The 21343-nt window shown below is 44.3% G+C and overlaps 1 protein-coding gene across 4 annotated transcripts in view; it reads right to left on the bottom strand.

The window, feature by feature from the left end:
- The window catches only part of LOC128417968 (disintegrin and metalloproteinase domain-containing protein 2-like), a 44760-nt gene that overhangs the window by 9206 nt on the left and 14211 nt on the right, over positions 1–21343 (bottom strand). For 2 of the 4 annotated variants that reach the window (XM_053397249.1, XM_053397251.1), the window contains exons 8-16: positions 20362–20433; positions 17614–17780; positions 13279–13360; positions 12580–12719; positions 8822–9020; positions 6315–6404; positions 5167–5365; positions 3552–3660; positions 1758–1941 (exon numbers count right to left, since the gene is read on the bottom strand). In XM_053397249.1, the coding sequence (XP_053253224.1) occupies positions 1758–1941; positions 3552–3660; positions 5167–5365; positions 6315–6404; positions 8822–9020; positions 12580–12719; positions 13279–13360; positions 17614–17780; positions 20362–20433 (1242 nt within the window). The remainder of the gene's footprint in view (positions 1–1757; positions 1942–3551; positions 3661–5166; positions 5366–6314; positions 6405–8821; positions 9021–12579; positions 12720–13278; positions 13361–17613; positions 17781–20361; positions 20434–21343) is intronic. The other 2 variants (XM_053397250.1, XM_053397252.1) reach the window with 2 other exon arrangements.

The following is a 21343-nucleotide window of genomic DNA, read 5'->3' as shown; positions in this document are numbered from 1 at the left end:
ATATCAATCAAATCAAAAGTTAAGAATGGAGTGGAAGTATTTCGAAGATTATATGTCAAAATATTGTTCTAAAAATGACATGTTAATAGGCTTAGAATAAAAAATGTAAGCAATAACAAAACAAATAAAGAAAGAAGGAAAAATCAGAATTTAAGAAAAATAATTTATTACAGAATGCAAGGAAAAAGAGGTAGAAAGAAATATAAAGAAGTCGAATTGCTGTGGAGGGAAGTAGAGGGTGGGAGGTGGGTTTTATAATTAAGTGTATAATTATGCAGCTGTTGTAATTTGATATTATATTTTATGTGAGGGAATCATTGGGAATTTTGGTTATTATGTATATGTGTAAAGTTTCAATAAAGATCTTTGAAAATTAAAAAAAAAGAAAAGAAAGTCAGAGGGCAGCTAATGAAGCCTGCAGACAGATTAAGGAGTGAGTGGCAAGTGGCTGCTGAGGAGATTTCACCCCTCCCATATCCAAGAATCTGCTGATTCTCCAGAGAGGAGGGGGCGGTTTTCTGCTCTCTACTTATTCCGCTCCAGCCTCACGTCAGTGTCAGTGTCAGAGAGACAGAGACTGAGTGTTAGAGAGAGATCGTGTGTATAGATAAGGTTGCTGCTAAGAGCGGCTGCAGACACTCAGTGCAGTTCAGCATTTTTCGCTTAGACCTCATTTAGCTCTGTACATAGTTGTGTATTATAGTTGTAGATAGAATAAAGAAGATATTCTACAGAGCTGCTCTCCGAGTCGTTTATACTCTGCTGTGCGACGACTGTCTTCTTGTGGGAGTGAATCCGGTGCTCACAACTCTAAGCTGTGAGTCCACAGCACTTTGACCTGTTCCTGTGTAAAAGGTGGTCTCTGGAAGTGCTACCCAGCTCGCCTGGCCCAGTTGGGGCTGAAGTGGATGAGTCCAGTTGGTGGCACTGGCTCAATGGCGATGCTGACAGCTGCTAGGGGGAAGATAGTGGTCATGTCTCTGGCCGCTATAATGAGCAGCTATTTTCTCACTTGCTTCCTCTTTGAAATCAGCAGTAGTAGCAACTCTCGCTTGGGCTCAGTCTGGTGCAAGAGGAAAAGGAAGAGGAAGAACTGGAGGAAGAACACCATGGCAGGAGGGGCACTGCATCATCCCCAACTGAAAGGAAGCCAAACATGTAAATACCTGAAGGCCAGGGACAAAGAACCCCTTCCAGGCCAAAGACCGTCCCCCCCCCCCAGTCTTCCAAGGGCCATATGCTAAAGTGGATGGAACAAGAGGGGTGACAGAAGGCGGCCGTGCAAGTCTGTGGCCGTGCTGTGTGGGTTCACATGCGCACCCCTCTCTCCCTCTTCCACCCAGGCAAGCAAGAGGCGTCAGCACTGCTCAGGGACTTGTTGCAGCCAAGCAAAAGCAGTCCAACAGGGCAGTGGGCATGGCCAACGAGAGGTGAGATCTGTGGAGGGGGCATGGCCTGAGGAGACAGAAAAGTCTGCAGGGCTGCATTAAGCCCCCTGAGGTCAACCCCCCCCCCACTTTAGGCACTTTATGAACAAACAACATCTAACTGCATTTGCTGATTTCCATCTCTGGTTCTCCCATCACTCCCAGCCCATCATACCTGTCTCCCCATAGCGGAAATTTAGATTTTAAGTTCTTCGAGCATGAGACCAGTGGTCTTCCTTTTGCTTGTGCTGCTCTTTAGGACACCATATGCACTGGTGACAACATTTAAGCAACAGTAATAGTCATGCTGTGTCAGATTGTATCCCTTACCTTTTCAGTTCCACATTTTGTACCCTCTTTCACCAGCATTGGGTCCGGAAAGCCCTCTGGTTGTTGAAGGTCCAGAGATATACAGAGGGTATCTTGGAACGGAATGTATAGAACTGGAACGTCCATGTCAACATAAGGATTTCTGGTTGGATAGAGGCAAATTAACTTTCCACATTTGATATCCCTGTCAAAGGCATTTGGAGAAAAGAACAAGATCACACATTTGCAAAGAGTTGGGAATTATGTATTGGAAATATCTGTTTTTTTCACCTCCAAAATATCAGATTTGACAACAGAAGTATGTTTTTGAACATGTTACCCAAAAATGCATGCTTTTCATTACACAGATGACAAACGGGAGGGACTGTCACTCCTCAACCTTTGAAACATTTGGCATCAAAGATTATTGCCCAACAGTTTGTGCCCAACGGATATATTTTGGTACCAGTATATCTTAATTTGTTGTTGTTGTATGGTTTTGCTGTATTGATTTTCTTATGTGAACCACCTTATAATCATTTTGGTGAAAGGCAATCTACAATTAATTAATTAATTAATTAATTAATTAATCCTTCTTCTCAATCCATTTTTCTTTTGTGTTGTGTCCTCTATTTTTTAAATTAGTTTTTATTAAAGATTTTATTGTGTATCAAACAAACAGACAAAAAAAGTACATATAGTGTCTCTACTTTCAATTCATAGAGTTTTTTCCACGGTTCGTTAACATTTGGTACTAGACACATATGCAGTTGGGTGAAAAGAGAGAGGAAAGGGGAGAGAGATATTGAACTTTTGTTTTGTTGTGTAGTATTCGTGCAGGGTTTTTATGTCAGCATTGTGTGGGTAGATCCTCTATAAATTTATTCATTTATGATGGCATTGCGAGAGATTTAAGGGTCCCAACGCTTGGTTGGTTGTGTTCAGTTAGCTGCAGTGTGGTTTGCTTGTTTGTATGTGTGTGTGTGGGGGGTACCTATTTATCTACTTGTACTGGCATGCTTTCGAACTGCTAGGTTGGCAGAAGCTAGGACAGAGCAACAGGAGCTCACCCCATCATGCGGATTCGAGCCATCAACCTTATGATCAGCAAACCCAAGAGGCTCAGTGATTTAGACCACAGTGCCACCCACGTCCCTTGTTACAGCACCAGAGACAGAGCCTGGTGTGCAACTTGCTCCAACAAGGCTTGGAAAAGAGGCGGATTTCGGGCAGCGCAACTGGTTCCCCCACCCAGAGCACAGGAGTCAAGGGTGCACCTTCCCAAAGTAAGCACTAGGCTTTTGGAAGGCAGCTTTGGGTGGAGTGGGGAAGACCTCAAATTTGGGCCTCACACAGGGCACCATATTACCAAGATCCGCCCCTGCTTGGTAGTGAACTGAGGGCTTGTAAACCTCCATGACCTCCCATCTGGTATGCTTCTTGCACCGTTGGACTGACAGTGTGGGAGACACTGTGTTACTTGGTCTTGGGGGGGAAAAGATGCCCATGACAATCCTGGCTCCAGCACCATGGGCCTTGATGCTACAGGATGTGGTTCAGCAGGCACCTGACTGTCAACCACAGTTTAGTGGGACTGACCACCAGCATCAGGGTCAGAAACCCAGTGCCGTCCCTCAGCTAGTGACACAGGAGCCTCCAGCTGGGTGTCCTAGTCCCTGTGGGAGGGTCATGACAGCCCACTGGCTACCTTGATGCTATATCAACAGTAAAAACATGCACCATACAATAGAAGATGCCCAAGCCGCCAGCCCACATACATCCTGCCACAGTTTCTTCTGTTTCCTAATCACATACCGCAAAGAGCAAGTCTTAAATCCCTTTCTTATGTCAATCCCACAGTGTCCAAATCTATCTGTCTCACCATTAATTTCTTCATAGCATGCTTGCGGAGCACTTTTTGACTCTATAAATATTAAAAGGATTTTGATTAGAAGGACTAAAATGAAACATTTAATAGTTTTCATTTAGCAATGCTCTTAACAGATACTTTCATGTGTAAAAACATATCAGTCGGATGCATAAAGTCTGATATATTGGATTTGCCTCCGCAAATTATAAATTTGTTAGCCTTGAAGGTGCTGCAAGACTCTTTGTTTTCACTGAAGCAGAATTATTTAGTTATTTAATTTTTTTTCTTAATGCAGCACATAGTTAAACAATGGAGATCACTGCAACATGTAGTGAAGGCCACCAACTTAGATGGATTTAGAAGGGGATTAGCAAAATTATGAATGGTAGGTCTATAAATAGCTACTAGCTATGACAGATCTATATGCAGTATAACCTCCTGTAGAAAGAGGCAGAAGGAGCAGGAGAGTCACCGTATTTTTCGCTCCATAGGACGCACTTTTCCCCCTCCAAAAATTAAGGGGAAATGTGTGTGTGTCTTATGGAGCGAATGCAGGCTCCTTGGCTTCAGCGATAGCAACGCGAAGCCTCCGAAGTGCAGAGGGAGCGCTCCCTCCGTGCTCCGGAGGCTTCGCGTTGCTTTCGCTGAAGCCTGGAGAGCGAGAGGGGTCGGTGTGCAGCGCCCCTTCAGAGAAGTGGGAGGAGAAATGGAAGGGGCTCCGTTCTCCTGCCACTTCGCTGAAGGGGCGCTGAGCAGAGAGGGGGAGAATTTGTTTTCTTGTTCTCCCCCTCTAAAACAAGGTGCGTCCGAAGGTCGGGTGCGTCCTATAGAGTGAAAAATACAGTACTTGTAGGCTTCCTATAGGGATCTCATTGGCTACGGTGAGAACAGAATCCTGACTAGATAGGCCTTCAGAGGAAGCAGGATTCCTCATAAAGGCATTTGATGAAGGGCTTCACCAAAACAACCTAACTGAACAGGTTGGCATAGTGACTAACAACATTTTGGCTTGTGCCTAAGTGTAGTTAGGTAGCTAGTAGAGTGATTTTAAAGTTGGCATAAAATGCATAAACCTGGTCATACCAGTCAGAATTCTGGTGGCCATCTTCTGCACCAAGGAAGAAGAAGCATGCCTTGGCAATCAGCCACATTGGGGACTAGTTGCAAATGTGGAAGGCAGCACAATTAATGCCATGGGCTTCCCCTTATAGCCAGCTCAGGTGAAAGGGCAGGTGTGTCAGGAGATCCCCCAGAACAGGGCGTGGGGGGAGAAGTGGGGAGATGATTTCATCTGCCAAGCAGAAATGCTTGCATTGTTGATGGAACAATCTAAATAGTGTGACGCTGAATTCTGCTCAAAGAGTCCAAGAGAAACCCAGGACTCATTGGACGGGCAAACTGCTATAAAAGCTGAGGAAAACTCATGGTATAAATGTGAGTGTGCATGAACACACTATTTGGTTACAGAAGGAAGCTGTTTGTTTGTTTGGTTGTTGTTTTTAAGGGTAAATATTTTATTTTGTTTTGAAAAGAAGCAAAAAAGCAAGTTGTTTCACTTACTTTCACCAAAAAGATCCTGACACTGTAGATCAGCCGACTGACAGGATCCACCATAACAGTAGCCAGAATTAGAGGCACAGCTATAGCCATTCTGGGTGTAAACATTGCTTGGGCAGGATGCTGAACTACCATTGCAGTACTCAGGGAAATCACAGACACTATCTATAGCTGCTCTACAGATTGTGTTTCTTGGCTTGAACTAGGTGAAAAGGAAAAGGAAGAAGGAAAAGTATCAAGAGCATTTTTCACGGAGGCCTACAGCTAGGGTTGAGGAGGATTCCTGCTACAGTGGTACCTATTTATCTACTTACACTGGTGTGCTTCCGAACTGCTAGCTTGGCAGGAGCTGGGACAGAGTAATGGGAGCAACAAGGCTTTGATGAAGAATCCCATGGGAAACAGACTGTGGGACTATCTTACTGATCCATTATTATTATTATTATTAGTAGTAGTAGCAGTAGTAGTACCATTTTATTATATATTTATTTATATCCTGCCTCTTCCCTAGAGATTAGTGAAGTCCTGCCTTGGGCTGAGCAGAAAAGGTACAAGAGTCTCTTCTGCCAGAAGGCTAGATGAGTTGCCGCTGAAGGTATAATTCTGAGTGCAGTAAGCCGTCTTTGATCAGTAACTGCATTAGCCTGGTGGCCATGTGCATTGCTTTGCAATCAATAAAACCGTGTCTCCTTTTTGTGATTTGGATTTCTCCTACATGGTCTGCAGAACTCTGGTAAACCTTCACACTCACCTGTGTCAGTACTTACATTGTTGCTGAGATCCTGAGATACTTTCCCTACCCTTGAACAACACCAGCATTTAATGCTGATATGGAAATCCTCAAAAGTGGCATTCCATCTTTAAAGGAAATTCTTCCTTGATCTAACTGCAGTTCAGTGTTAATTAGCATCTTACATCAGGCTGCAAATGGTTGTAACCAACTAAGTTCTACTCACAGTAGACCCACTGAAATTAATGAAACTAAACTTGCCATGTCCATTAACTTTGATGGGTCAGCTTTGTGCAGGATGAGCATTGGCTGCAACACAGAGGTTGCGGAGATAAAATTCAGAGGAAGTGGTAGTGTCGATTCAAACAAACTGAGGTGAATGTGTGGCTAAGGCAGTGAAGAGGTTACTTTAGCATCTTACCTGACAATTTTCACAGCACAATTCATTGCTGCACACTGCTCCACGGAGAAATGTACATGAGCTAGTACAACATTTACTGTACTTACATTCCTGAAAACAAAAATCATACAACTTTTTTGTTTGGGGTCAGTAAAGAGTTTAGACAGTGAAGAAAAATATGAAAGTAAAAGCTGAAACTCCAAAGCTTTTTTTGTAAGCCGCTTTAAGGGTTGTTGTTTTATAATCAAGCAGAGTATAAATTTTATTAAATAAATACAAGTAAAGGTTTATACATGGAATCTGCTCAAATCTTTTCTGCTACATTATGCTTTTTATGCTGTATTCTGCTCTGGTCAGACCTCACCTGGAGTACTGTGTCCAGTTCTGGGCACCACAGTTCAAGAAGGACACTGACAAACTGGAACGTGTCCAGAGGAGGGCAACCAAAATGGTCAAAGGCCTGGAAACGATGCCTTATGAGGAACGGCTAAGGGAGCTGGGCATGTTTAGCCTGGAGAAAAGGAGGTTAAGGGGTGATATGATAGCCATGTTCAAATATATAAAAGGATGTCACATAGAGGAGGGAGAAAGGTTGTTTTCTGCTGCTCCAGAGAAGCGGATATGGAGCAATGGATCCAAACTACAAGAAAGAAGATTCCACCTAAACATTAGGAAGAACTTCCTGGCAGTAAGAGCTGTTCGACAGTGGAATTTGCTGCCAAGGAGTGTGGTGGAGTCTCCTTCTTTGGAGGTCTTTAAGCAGAGGCTTGACAACCATACGTCAGGAGTGCTCTGATGGTGTTTCCTGCTTGGCAGGGGGTTGGACTCGATGGCACTTGTGGTCTATGCCAACTCTATGTTTCTATGATTCTATGATTTAACACAGAGGAATTTCAAAAGACAGGAAAAGACAAGAGGGAAAGGTTGACTTCCAATTTTACTCAAATAAACCTGATTATAATACTATTTTTAATATACAAAGCAATTCCCATGAGGCATCCTGAAGGTAAATTTAATTGCTAGGCAGATATATATGGGTCCCTAAACTAACCTGGCTCTAAGCCAATGAGTTTTTTGTACTGTTGTTTGGATATAGGGTTAGTTTTAAATTCCTGACAGTAAACTCGTCTTCACACACACACAAACACACACACACACGGTCTCCTGTTGGCTTTGGTTGGCTTTTCAAATAACTGCTACATAGTTTTTCATTTGATAACCATGTTGTTGATGTTTTTAAATTTCAAAAGCTGTGCTAGAAGAGAATGTGACAAGTATTTTTCCAATTTAAACACATCAGGAGCAGGCAGAAGCAACCAGAAGGGCCATAGCTTAAGGTTACCAGATGTCCCCGTTTCCCAGGGACAGTCTCCAGATTTACAAATCAGTCCCCTGACAAAATCCTATCATTCCTACTGAAGTTAATAATAATAATAATTTTTATTTATTTATATCCCGCCCTCCCCAGCTGAAGCCGGGCTCAGGGCGGCTAACAACAATAAAATAATACAACATTCTAAAAACATTTCATTATAAAATTAATTCAAATCAAATTGATGGCAACCATTGGGCTAGAGTTCTGTGAAGACTGCCAGAGGAGGGAGTCAGGCTGTGCCCTGGCCAAAGGCCTGGTGGAACAGCTCTGTCTTGCAGGCCCTGCGGAAAGATGTCAAGTCCCGCAGGGCCCTAGTCTCTTGTGACAGAGCATTCCACCAGATCGGAGCCACAGCCAAAAAAGCCCTTGCTCTGGTTGCGGCCAGCCTAATCTCTCTGTGGCCTGGGACCTCCAAGATGTTTTTGTTTGAAGTTGAAAAGTGTCCCCAGATTCATTGAAAAAAAAATGTGGTAACCTTACCGTAGCTCAGTGTTAGAGCATCGGCTTTGAATGCAGAAGGTCCCAGGTTCAATCCCCATCATCTCCGGGTAGGACTGGGAGAGAATACTGTCTGAAACCTTGGAGAGCCGTTTGGTTTAAGGCAGCTGCCAGTTTTCCGAAAGGGGAGTTTGCAGCAGCCGTGGAGGCTTCCCAGAGCAAAAGTGGAAGGCAGGCAGAGGTAAAGGTAAATGTAAAGGGACCCCTGACCATTAGGTCCACTCGTGACCAACTCTGGGGTTGTGCGCTCATCTCGCTTTACAGGCCGAGGGAGCTGGCATTTGTCTGTAGACAGCTAAGCCGCTTCTGGCGAACCAGAGCAATGCACGGAAACGCCATTTACCTTCCCGCCGGAGTGGTACCTATTTATCTACTTGCACTTTGACGTGCTTTCGAACTGCTAGGTTGGCAGGAGCAGGGACCAAGCAACAGGAGCTCACCCCGTCGCAGGGATTCGAACCGCCGACCTTCAGATCAGCAAGTCCTAGGTTCTGTGGTTTAACCCACAGCACCACCTGCGTCAGGCAGAGGTAGGTGGGAGTTATTCTAAATGTCTGCTTCTCTGTTTATTTTAAATAATCAACCCGAAACCCCGGAACAGGGCAGGACGCACATTCAAATGAACAAACCTGGAAAACATTTAGGAGGTACTGACCTCTTCAGAGCCGCAGTCACACTTCTCTCCAGCTTCCAGAACTCCATTCCCACAAAGCGCTCTGCTTCTGGCACTTCGCTTCTTATAAAACAATTTTAAATTAGGTCGATTAGAGAGACAGTGGGCTCCTCTGAATTTAATGAAATATTGGAAGTCTTCAATGCTGCAGCTGCTAAAAGCTTTAATTCCACTTGAAAGTCTGAAACATAGTAAGATGAATCTGATATTATTATATGGCAAGCACACATGCACACTCAACACATTTTTAAATAAAAAAATACAAACAAGAGCCCCTTCCTTCTTATGCATGCTGAATGGAGGGCTGCCGAGTGCAGTGTTAGAATTCCTGCTCCATGACTGCAGTCATGGGATTGTTGTCTTTCACATGACGTGGTATGTTTTGACTCCACAGAGTAGGAAGTGATGGAGACAGGATGTTTGTGTTACAGTGGTACCTCAGGTTAAGAACTTAATTCGTTCCAGAGGTCCGTTCTTAACTTGAAACTGTTCTTAACCTGAGGTACCACTTTAGCTAATGGGGTCTCCCGCTGCCGCTGTGCCGCCGCCGCACGATTTCTGTTCTCATCCTGAAGCAAAGTTCTTAACCCGAGGTACTATTTCTGGGTTAGTGGAGTCTGTAACCTGAAGCGTCTGTAACCTGAAGCGTCTGTAACCTGAGGTACTACTGTACTGTGTTCCGTGAAGTGGGACTATTGTCCTTTGTTCTTTCTCTTTGCTGTCTGATGCTAGAGAGAGAGGGAGCCATGTTGCAGTGCTCTGTGTATGTTTATATGTAAATAAAGTAGATTATCCAAAATGCTGAGTTGCTGAGGTCTGTTACGCAAGCTGCGCGAACTCTGCGGATCCCTAAGTGTGCCAGTGTCTGTTGGTATCGGTCGCTGTGATGTTCGAGCAGAAGAAAGCTTTTGAAGCCCCCGAACGATCGACCAGGAGGGAGAGAACATGCCAGTTGGGCATGTTCTCTGCCAGGGTCCTACTCGAGTGTAGGACGAGCTCCTGACATGCAGCAGAAGGCCAGGCCAGTCTCTGAAACCTGGAATGTGACCCAAGCAACATTTTTTTTCACCAAAAAACAAACAAATAAAAACCTTTTAACATTTTTATGAAGTTTTCAATAAGTTTTGTTACAGTCTTCATAGTTGCAGACATGGCTCCGAGGCATCATATTAAATCGCTATAAAACAATAAAAGTTAGGATCTAGTTTTAAAAAATGAGTACTTATTTTGTCCTACTTTCAGCTGGCCAACATCCACACCATAGATGTTCCACACCACATGACTTCCCCCAATTAATCTGGGAATTGTAGTATACCCCTCATAGAGCTACACTTCACAACCACTAAGTATAATTTCCATGATTCTTGGAGGGAAGCCATGTATTTTAAATGTAAGTTGTGGGTGTTTTGCAATTATTGAAAGAATGCAAAAGACCTGAAAGAACTTGCTGTCTAGAGGCAAAAGGAGAAATGAGTGCACACAGCATGATCCCTCTTTAAAACCACCTCCAATTATCTTGAGGGGAGAAATAGCATAGGTCTCCAGTATTAAACAAGCCAGTGTGGTGTAGTGGTTAAGAGCAGGTGGACTCGTAATCTGGGGAACCGGGTTCGCGTCTCTGCCCCTCCACATGCAGCTGCTGGGTGACCTTGGGCCAGTCACACTTCTTTGAAGTCTCTCAGCCCCACTCACCTCACAGAGTGTTTGTTGTGGGGGAGGAAGGGAAAGGAGAATGTTAGCCGCTTTGAGACTCCTTCGGGTAGTGATAAAGCGGGATATCAAATCCAAACTCTTCTTCTTCTTCACACTTTCTAGTTACTGGATTTTTTCCAGTTATATTTGGTTCAAAATGATAACAGCAGATACCAAATCTATCAATAGCAGTGGAAGATTTTTGGTTCTTCAAAGTTTGCTATTGCACTAGCCCTGTTTTATACACAGGTATAGCAGAACTTCTATAATTGATGCTTTTGAATTATGGTGCTGGAGGAGACTCTTGAGAGCCCCATGGACTGCAAGAAGATCAAACCTGTCCATTCTTAAGGAAATCAGCCCTGAGTGCTCACTAGAAGGACAGATCCTGAAGCTGAGACTCCAATACTTTGGCCACCTCATGAGAAGAGAAGACTCCCTGGAAAAGACCCTGATGTTGGGAAGATGGAGGGCACAAGGAGAAGGGGACGACAGAGGACGAGATGGTTGGACAGTGTTCTCGAAGCTACCAGCATGAGTTTGACCAAACTGCGGGAGGCAGTGGAAGACAGGAGTGCCTGGCGTGCTCTGGTCCATGGGGTCACAAAGAGTCGGACATGACTAAACGACTAAACAACAACATAGCAGAACTTCACTCCTTATGGCAGGAGTGGGGAACATCAGACCCACAGGCATAATTAGGCTTTCCTGGCCTCTGAATTTGTCCCAGAATTTGAGGGAAAGTTTTTAGTGTGTGGTGCTGTATTGTGCTTTTACTATTTTTTGTTGGGAGCAGCCCAGAGTGCCTGGGGCAACCCAGTCAGATAGGCAACATATAAATAAATGTTGCTGTTGTTGACAAGCCACAGGAGATAAGCCTGTGCCTGTTCTTTGATGGTAAACTGCAGAAGAGTATTACTCAGAAGGGTGGTGGGAATGGGTGATTGGCAGATAGCTGTGATGAGCCTGTTGACGACTCTTAACGACTGCAATAGGTCTTACAGGAAAAAGCAAGGGGTGAGAAGGTGAAAAATGGCTTTGTCATGTATAATGAGATAAGAATCCACGGTATAATGAGATAATGAGTATAATGAGTATAATGAGATAAGAATAACACGGACACTGGCACCAGAGCCTGCAATAAATCCAGATGCCAACTTTGCTGCCACATACACCCGGACAACACCATTACTGGCCCCAACAACATCACACATACCATCTCGGGACTATTTAATTGCTCATCGTCTAACATTGTATATGCCATCAAATGCCAACAGTGTCCTTCAGCTCTCTATATTGGACAAACAGGCCAAACCTTACGCCAAAGAATAAACGGACATAAATCGGACATCAAGAATCACAAGACAGAGAAACCAGTAGGAGAACACTTCAGTCTCCCAGGACATTCTATACAAGATCTCAAAGTAGCTGTTTTACTACAAAGGAATTTCAGAAATAGACTGGAAAGAGAAGCTGCTGAATTGCAACTCATTACCAAACTTAAAACCATGGAGAGACCTGGTCTGAACAAAGACATTGGATTCTTATCTCATTATACATGACAAAGCCATTTTTCACCTTCTCACCCCTTGCTTTTTCCTGTAAGACCTATTGCAGTCGTTAAGAGTCGTCAACAGGCTCATCACAGCTATCTGCCAATCACCCATTCCCACCACCCTTCTGAGTAATACCCCTCCCCACCTTCTCACTATATAGAAGGATCTGGCAACTTCTGTTTCAGTGTATCTGAAGAAGTGTGCATGCACACGAAAGCTCATACCAAGAACTAACTTAGTTGGTCTTTAAGGTGCTACTGGAAAGAAAAAAATGTTTTTGTTTTGACTATGGCAGACCAACACGGCTACCTATCTGTAACTGCAGAAGAGTAGCCACCATTTCTGTTATCTCCAATCTCAGTACAGTGCTGAGATAGGAGATGAGCTCTGCTGCTGCCTTCCACTTTCAAAAGTGCAAGCAGAGGCTTATGTCCAGTCCTAACACTGTAGGACTACCTATGGGCTGCTCAGTGTAATAGTCATAGTACTTACACTGCTTCCGTGTTCATTATGCAGACGAAGCCTCCTGGGCACTTGCAGTCTTTGCCATTGTCATATTCCATCCCCAGGTTAAGGCCCAGCAATTGGGCCAGAATGACGGAGAATGGCTCTTTGCTCATGGACTTCTGATACTAAAAGGAAGAGGGAAAACTGGAATCAGGAACCAGATTATTCCACCCCATTATGGGTGACTAAATGCAAACAAATCTCTTAGGACAGTATTTTAGGAGCTTCTCAGTACAGTGGTACCTCGGGTTACAGACGCTTCAGGTTACAGACGCTTCAGGTTTCAGACTCCGCTAACCCAGAAATAGTACCTCGGGTTAAGAACTTTGCTTCAGGATAAGAACAGAAATCGCATGGTGGCGGTGCGGCAGCAGCAGGAGGCCCCATTAGCTAAAGTGGTACCTCAGGTTAAGAACAGTTTCAGGTTAAGAACGGACCTCCAGAATGAAATAAGTTCTTAACCCGAGGTGCCACTGTATTTAAGTTCATTTTGTAGAACCTAAGATCATATTGTGCTTTGCTCTAAAGACAGGGAAGTTGAATAGGCATCCCTGTTCATACCCTAAGGCTGTGTCTGCAGAGCATGTTCAATCTGAAGGGTCACAGGTTACCCATACCTGCAATACCTAAATCCAAGACAGGCAACATATACACTTTAGCCAAGGAAGTTCAGCGATACTGTACCAGAGCAACTCCTGCATCAAAATTCCGGAGGCACAGCTTCCCCATAAATCCTGCTCCTATATAATTAGGTTTCTCCCTGTAACTAAAACACAAAAGGAGATGGTGGAGTAGCTAAAGGGATTGTGTCTTCAAAAGAAATGGCAAAGTCTTCACATAATCAAGAAGCTATGGAGAACATTACATACACAGTGGCTTTCCCAGGTCTTGTTACCACAGCTGGTCCCTTCCACCATCATTTGCCCACAATCCCAGGCGAGCAATCTGCTATTTAGCTCTAACATCTGCTGGAATCTTTCAGTAGAAGGGAAATCTTTCCTGGCAGGGGCCCCTGATCTGTGCTTCTATGCTTTCAAGTATCTCTGCCTGCTGTCCACTGGTTGCGGCTTTCTGTAGCTACCACTCCATCAGTGCGATTTTTAAAATTAAGTTTCGAATTAGATGCATGGTGAAGAAAGAGAAGGAGGGATCTGCTCACTATTACCATGACACCATTTTCTTGTGCAGTTTCTGTCTTGCATCTATGACATGTGCTTTGCCAACTTGGTGCTGTCCAGTTGTTTGGGATTACAACTCTCATCAGCCAAAGCCAACAGATTGCTGGGTATGACAGAAACTGTAATCCAAAACATCTGGAGGGTTGGTGAAGTCTCTGTCTCTCACATAACCTTCGGTTGGAGTTTTCTCTTAGATGTCTTAAATTGGCTTTTCCTTGGATCCATCGATAATGTGAACATAACATCCTACAGTTGTCCAAAGATGCAGTTGATTTCTTTTCCTTATGCTGCCCCACATCAAGAGCATTTAACGTGGCACAACTATTATTTGATATGTAGACATTTTCCATCACATCTTCATCCAAGGAACTCAGGCAACTCTGTGACATAATGCTTTGTGAGGAAGGGCACTATATAAATACTGTGCTGGATTCAACTAACTGGTCCAAACTTGCGCAAAGGCTTAAACTAGCACAATGGGGCTTTCTCCCCTCTCCCCCATGCCCTCTAATTGACTGGGGGCAGGATCCTGAGCACTCCAAGAACAGCATAGACGGGGGAGAGGGGAGATGGTTCCATGAGGCAAGCAGAAATGCTTGCACTGACATAACATTTGTAACAACGCAATGCTGGATTTATTTATTCCTTGATAAACAAATACAATGGTACCTCGGGTTACATACGCTTCAGGTTACATACGCTTCAGGTTACAGAATCCGCTAACCCCGAAATAGTTGTTGTTGTTGTTTAGTCGTTTAGTGGTGTCTGACTCTTCGTGACCCCATGGACCAGAGCACGTCAGGCACTCCTGTCTTCCACTGCCTCCCGCAGTTTGGTCAAACTCATGCTGGTAGCTTTGAGAACACTGTCATCCCCTTCTCCTTGTGCCCTCAATCTTTCCCAACATCAGGGTCTTTTCCAGGGAGTCTTCTCTTCTCATGAGGTGGCCAAAGTATTGAAGCCTCAGCTTCAGGATCTGTCCTTCCCATGAGCACTCAGGGCTGATTTCCTTAAGAATGGATCGGTTTGATCTTTTTGCAGTCCATGGGACTCTCAAGAGTCTCCTCCAGCACCAGAAATAGTACCTCAGGTTAAGAACTTTGCTTCAGGATGAGAACAGAAATTGTGCTCCGGCGGCACAGTGGCAGCAGGAGGCCCCATTAGCTAAAGTGATGCTTCAGGTTAAGAACAGTTTCAGGTTAAGAACGGACCTCCGGAATGAATTAAGTACTTAACCCGAGGTACCACTGTACAGAATGATGGACCAAGATTATTCAGTGAACTTCATGGCTGAAGAGGAATCTGGAAACAGGTCTCTCTGGTTTAACTCTGGTATGCTATCTACAACACAGTGACTAATCACAGGCACTTTTTATTTCAGCTTTACCTACGGAAAAGTCGGTTCACTTTCTTTGGCCAGCTGCTGGCGCTCTTGCAATGCTATATTTTTCAGATAACTGCACAAAAAGGCTGAAAATCATTTGATCCTAATAGCGCAATCCCAAGCCCAGCAGTAGGTCCCATTAAGATGAACAGGGCATGCTCCTGGGAAAGTGAGCAGGATTTCCACTAACTGGTCTGAGGGGTGACATTAACAGTTTCCTTTGTAAAACAGGAGATAGCCACATGAAGCAGGGAATGGGGCAGCAACAAGGCATGGCGACATGACAGCCCTTGTAGGAAATTAGCACAGTAAAAAGGTTACCCCCCTCATCAGCCATCAGGGCAGCCACCTGCTTTTCCCATCTGAAGCCAATGGAGACAATACACCGTAACACTCCCAGATGCTTTTACAGCCCCCTTTTCAACATGTAGCCTGGCGGCCAAAGGCCCATCTAGTGCAACATCCTGTTCTCAGTGGCCAAGCAGGGTCTCAACACAAGAGCACTCTTCTCACTTGTGAGTCCCACCAAGTGTATTCAGAGGCATTCTACCACTGACAGTGGAGGGAGAACACACTGTATTTTTTGCTCTATAAGACTCACCTTTTCCCTCCTAAAAAGTAAGGGGAAATGTGTGTGCATCTTATGGAGCGAATGCAGGCTGTGCAGCTATCCCAGAAGCCAGAACAGCAAGAGGGATTGCTGCTTTCGCTGCGCAGCGATCCCTCTTGCTGTTCTGGCTTCTGAGATTCAGAATTTCCCCCCCTTGTTTTCCTCCTCCAAAAACTAGGTGCGTCTTGTGGTCTGGTGCGTCTTATAGAGCGAAAAATACAGCAATTATCATTTTCTAGCTGCTTGAGTTGTTAAACAAAATAAAACATGTAGAGTCATCCCTCAGACCACCACGTAAGTATTTTTTTTTAAAAAAACTACTACATTTGGGATGATTTTTCAGTGGGGGGGGGGGAATTCTGCACATGGAATGTGCAAACAACACATGTAAAATGTGAGCACATGCAAAACGGTTATATGAAGTGGACTAAAACTGATCTGTCTGTCCCTAGTTTGCATAGCACTGCATTTTAATGGAAGGCTATGTTATTTATATTTGCTACCTACTCTAAGGAAGAAATATTGTTGAAGGGCGCAAGGTTCTATAATAAATATTTCAGTAAAGGGTGAAAGCTATGGCTCAGGGGTGGAATGCCTGCTTTCCACGCAGAAGGTTCCAGGCTCAATCCCCACCAGAAAGAAGCCTCTCTGAAATGTTAGAGAACAACAACACTGACTCGGGCCCCACATTGTGGGTGCCCAGCACGCCCCACATCATGGCATCGTAGTGCAGGGCGTGAGCTCCAGCAGCGAGGTGACTGGACCCCTCCCACCCGAACTCCACACTTTCTTCCACCCTCCGCCCAAACTCCGCACTCTCTCTTCCATGGAGCAAGGTGTCCACGCACCTGCCCCTGCATTTTGTGGGTGCCCAGCCTCTATAGGTGAAATCTTGTGAGTGCTTGGGCACCCAGAGCTCCAGGGAGAAAGCGCCTATGTTAGTGAGTCACTGGAATTAAGATTGCCGGAAGAAATATCAACAACCTCAGATATGCAGATGACACAACCTTGATGGCAGAAAGTGAGGAGGAATTAAAGAACCTTTTAATGAGGGTGAAAGAGGAGAGCGCAAAATATGGTCTGAAGCTCAACGTCAAAAAAACGAAGATCATGGCCACTGGTCCCATCACCTCCTGGCAAATAGAAGGGGAAGAAATGGAGGCAGTGAGAGATTTTACTTTCTTGGGCTCCATGATCACTGCAGATGGTGACAGCAGTCACAAAATTAAAAGACGCCTGCTTCTTGGGAGAAGGGCAATGACAGGCCTAGACAGCATCTTGAGAAGTAGAGACATCACCTTGCCAACAAAGGTCTGTATAGTTAAAGCCATGGTTTTCCCAGTAGTGATGTATGGAAGTGAGAGCTGGACCATAAAGAAGGCTGATCGCCGAAGAATTGATGCTTTTGAATTATGGTGCTGGAGGAGACTCTTGAGAGTCCCATGGACTGCAAGAAGATCAAACCTCTCCATTCTGAAGGAAATCAGCCCTGAGTGCTCACTGGAAGGACAGATTGTGAAGCTGAGGCTCCAGTACTTTGGCCACCTCATGAGAAGAGAAGACTCCCTGGAGAAGACCCTGATGTTGGGAAAGATGGAGGGGACAAGGAGAAGGGGGCGACAGAGGACGAGATGGTTGGATAGTGTTTTCGAGGTTACCAGCATGAGTTTGACCAAACTGCGGGAGGCAGTGGAGGACAGAGGTGCCTGGCATTCTCTGGTCCATGGGGTCACAAAGAGTCGGACACGACTAAACGACTAAACAACAACAACAACCTCTCAGTGTAGATGAGTATGCATGCTATAGCAATATTAGAGTGCTCTATATGATAAAATATATCTCCTTACACTAACAAAAGTGCCAGATCATGAGGCCGTAGAACAAGATATGAATTTTTCCAACGTAGAAATTTTCGTAGTAACACATCGGGCTCTCCTGATGTTGAGATTTTATTATGGTCCGTCCAGAACTCCAAAGAAGATAGAACAACTGTAATGTTCAGGCTAGAAAACATCTGAAAAGATGGAAAGAATGCAAGCTCAAATAAAGGCAGAGCAAAATACATGTTTGGCGGTTCCAACTTAATTTTTGACGAATTCATTATAAAGATTTGGGTGATTGTAAGAGCCTGGTCCTAATTTGTGCCAGGGCTCACCAGTTTGCCATTACACGTGCAAGAAGCCAGGGGCTCAGGGCTGGTGTGCCCATGAGGCAAATGAGGGGGTGGCCTCAGGGAGGCAGCCTCCAGACAGCTGGGGGGGCACCACAGTGCACACATTGCGACACACACACTGTCCGGTTGCATGTCGATGGTGGGCAGCGAGTGGCAACTGCTGTGACAGATAGAATCAGTCACCCATATCCTGGTATCAGATAATTCAATCTAATCTTATTAATCTGTAGGTTGTTAGTAGGGAGTGGCCATTCAGACAAATGTGAGCCTTCAGGATTGGGGGGGGGGGGTAAAGTGGAGATAGAGCCAGGTTTCGGCAACATGAAATGAGGATTCATGGAATGTTATACTACACATAACGTAAATGTTAGATGCAGGTTTCTGATCATAGAATCATAGAGTTGGAAGAGACCACAAGGGCCATCGAGTCCAACCCCCTGCCAAGCAGGAAACACCATCAGAGCACTCCTGACATACGGTTGTCAAGCCTCTGCTTAAAGACGTCCAAAGAAGGAGACTCCACCACACTCCTTGGCAGCAAATTCCACTGTCGAACAGCTCTTACTGTCAGGAAGTTCTTCCTAATGTTTAGGTGGAATCTTCTTTCCTGCAGTTTGGATCCATTGCTCCGTGTCCGCTTCTCTGGAGCAGCAGAAAACAACCTTTCTCCCTCCTCTATGTGACATCCTTTTATATATTTGAACATGGCTATCATATCACCCCTTAACCTCCTTTCCTCATGATGAGTGATTATTTTTTTTTGTACTGAACCCTACTGGAATACACCTATTATTATTATTATTATTATTATTATTATTATTATTATTATTACTATTATTATTATTTCTACCCCACCCATCTGGCTGGGTATCCCCAGCCACTCAGGGCGGCTTTCAACAGAACATTAAAAACAGAATAAAACTTCAAACATTAAAAACTTCCCTAAACAGGGCTGCCTTCAGATGTCTTCTAAAAGTCAGATAGTTGTTTATTTCCTGGCATCTGATGGGAGGGCATTCCACAAGGCGGGTGCCACTACCAAGAAGGCCCTCTGCCTGGTTCCCTGTAACCTCACTTCTCACAGTGAAGGAGGCATACAAGGTGCCATCCAACTGTCTTAGGGATTCTATTCTGCATTTGTGGAGGGTTTATTCCTTAGCCTTTTCTTCTCCCAAAGATATCCCACAAGGCAGCAGAGGTTTAGGACCAGAGTTTTCCTTCTTCCCAGGTTGATGAGCCCCACCTGCCCCTCACTTCTCTCTACAACACATGCAGAAACCGCCTTCTTGACTGTTGGAGCCACTCTTAATCTCGTCTGCTCAATCTGCTGGAGCCTGGCTTTGAATGCAGGGGAAGTCCCTAACTCACCAAGGGGTTGAGACCCATTGGCTACCCTCACCTGGTTTAGCCAGCCAGCCAAAGCCGTTCCTGGGGTGTGGCCACTGTTGTATGCTGACAGCTTCTAGGAACCACGGGTAAGAGCTGGATGAAGGGTGGCAACCAAAGTGGACAAACTACCCCAGAAGGAGCATGATGTGTCCCCCACCAGAGGTACTACCCCTCTCCTAACACTCCATACACCCTTGTGTTAAACTATGGTTTAACATTATGTCCTAAAAGGCTCAGACATGCCAATCTTGTCTTCTGTTGTAGGGTCAGTACCACTGAAACCATGCATGCTATTTAAGTTAGTCACAACTAAGTGGTGTCTCGATTTAAATGGAATGTAATCTATGCTAACTTAGCTGGATCAAGACCTAATTGTCTAACATAACAGAACATAATGATCAGTGTTGGCCATTTATTTATTTGCATACATTATTTATATGCTCCCTTTCCAAGATGAACGTTTAATGTAACATTGTAATGTTGAAATAGGATTAAGGTTACCAGATTTTTTTCAATGAATCCGGGGACACTTTTCAACTTCTTACTAAATAGACTGAATTTGTCAGGGGACTGATTTGTAAATCCGGGGACTGTCCCGGGGAAATGGGGACATCTGGTAACCTTAAATAAGATCACAAGCCATGACTTCATGAGTGTGCATGTACAGTGGTACCCTCAGGTTACAGACGCTTCAGGTTACAGACTCCGCTAACCCAGAAATAGTACCTCAGGTTAAGAACTTTGCTTCAGGATGAGAACAGAAATTGCGCGGTAGCGGTGTGGTGGCAGTGGGAGGCCCCATTAGCTAAAGTGGTACCTCAGGTTAAGAACAGTTTCAGGTTAAGAATGGACCTCCAGAACAACTTAAGTTCTTAACCCAAGGTATCACTGTATTCCTATCATCCAATGCTATGCAATTACTTTGCCAGAGCAGATGCTTGCAAGACAAGGCTGTTAAGAGTGATAGCCAAGTGAAAACATCCAAGTGGCTCTTGTTAGTACAAAAGAAAAACAAAACATGGCAGTCACTTACACTGTTGACAAAACCAATAAGCTGTGCTATGCTGTCGGTTACAATTTCTTTGCTTCCACCCAAAAAGTTGTACTGGAGAGAAAAACAGTTGCGTGAATCATAGCAAAAATAAACAATAAAATAGACAATAGTTATGGTAGACTGCCAGTGTTGGCAACAGAACACTGGGTCATATGCAACTTGGTCTGAGAGCTGAACCAAACGTTGGGCCACCATATATGGAAAAGAGATGTGAAGTGCTTTTGAATGCACTTAGAGCTCGCCTTTCAGGGCATGTGTGTCTGTAGGATAGCAGTGAATCAAACAACCTTAGCAGGGTGAGATGCTCTTCAGGGTCCTCAACAACCTCCTGTCATGCTTGTGCTGCTCTCCGAGAAAATATGGAGAAAATGATGTATCGTTGGTACATCACCCCGGCAAAACTGGGGAAGATGTATAAGACCGGAGACAGCACATGCTGGAAATGTAAAACTAAAGAGGGTAATTTCTTTCACATGTGGTGGACCTGTGACGAAGTGAAAAGATTTTGGGGACAAATTTACGATGAATTAAAAAGAATACTGAAATACACCTTCCCCCAAAAACCTGAAGCGTTCCTTTTAGGTATGATCGGAGAGGAGATCAAAAATGAAGACCAAACATTCTTTCAATATGCAATGGTGGCCGCCAGGATTTTGTTAGCGCAAAACTGGAAAACTTCCAATATCCCCACCATTAGAGAATGGCAAATGAAATTATATGAGTATATAGAATTAGCTAGAATGTCACAAAAAATTAGGCATCAAAAAATCGTTAAGTTTACGAACGACTGGAGTAAATTTGTAAGTTACATTGAAATCAATCTAGGTATTACCAAAATCACAGTGGGCGGAATCTAAAACCTGCGATGTAAAGAGCTGATATAATACAATCTGCAGATAAGCTATGAGTTTATTTTGCCTAAACTGAGATGGAAGGAAGTCAATTGAGTGATGTTATGTTG

The sequence above is a fragment of the Podarcis raffonei genome, chromosome 7 (genome assembly GCF_027172205.1).
Source record: "Podarcis raffonei isolate rPodRaf1 chromosome 7, rPodRaf1.pri, whole genome shotgun sequence".
In the NCBI taxonomy this organism is placed as follows: Eukaryota; Metazoa; Chordata; class Lepidosauria; order Squamata; family Lacertidae; genus Podarcis; species Podarcis raffonei.
The sequence above is the reverse complement of the archived record's forward strand: the minus strand, read 5'-3'. Positions and strand labels throughout refer to the sequence as shown.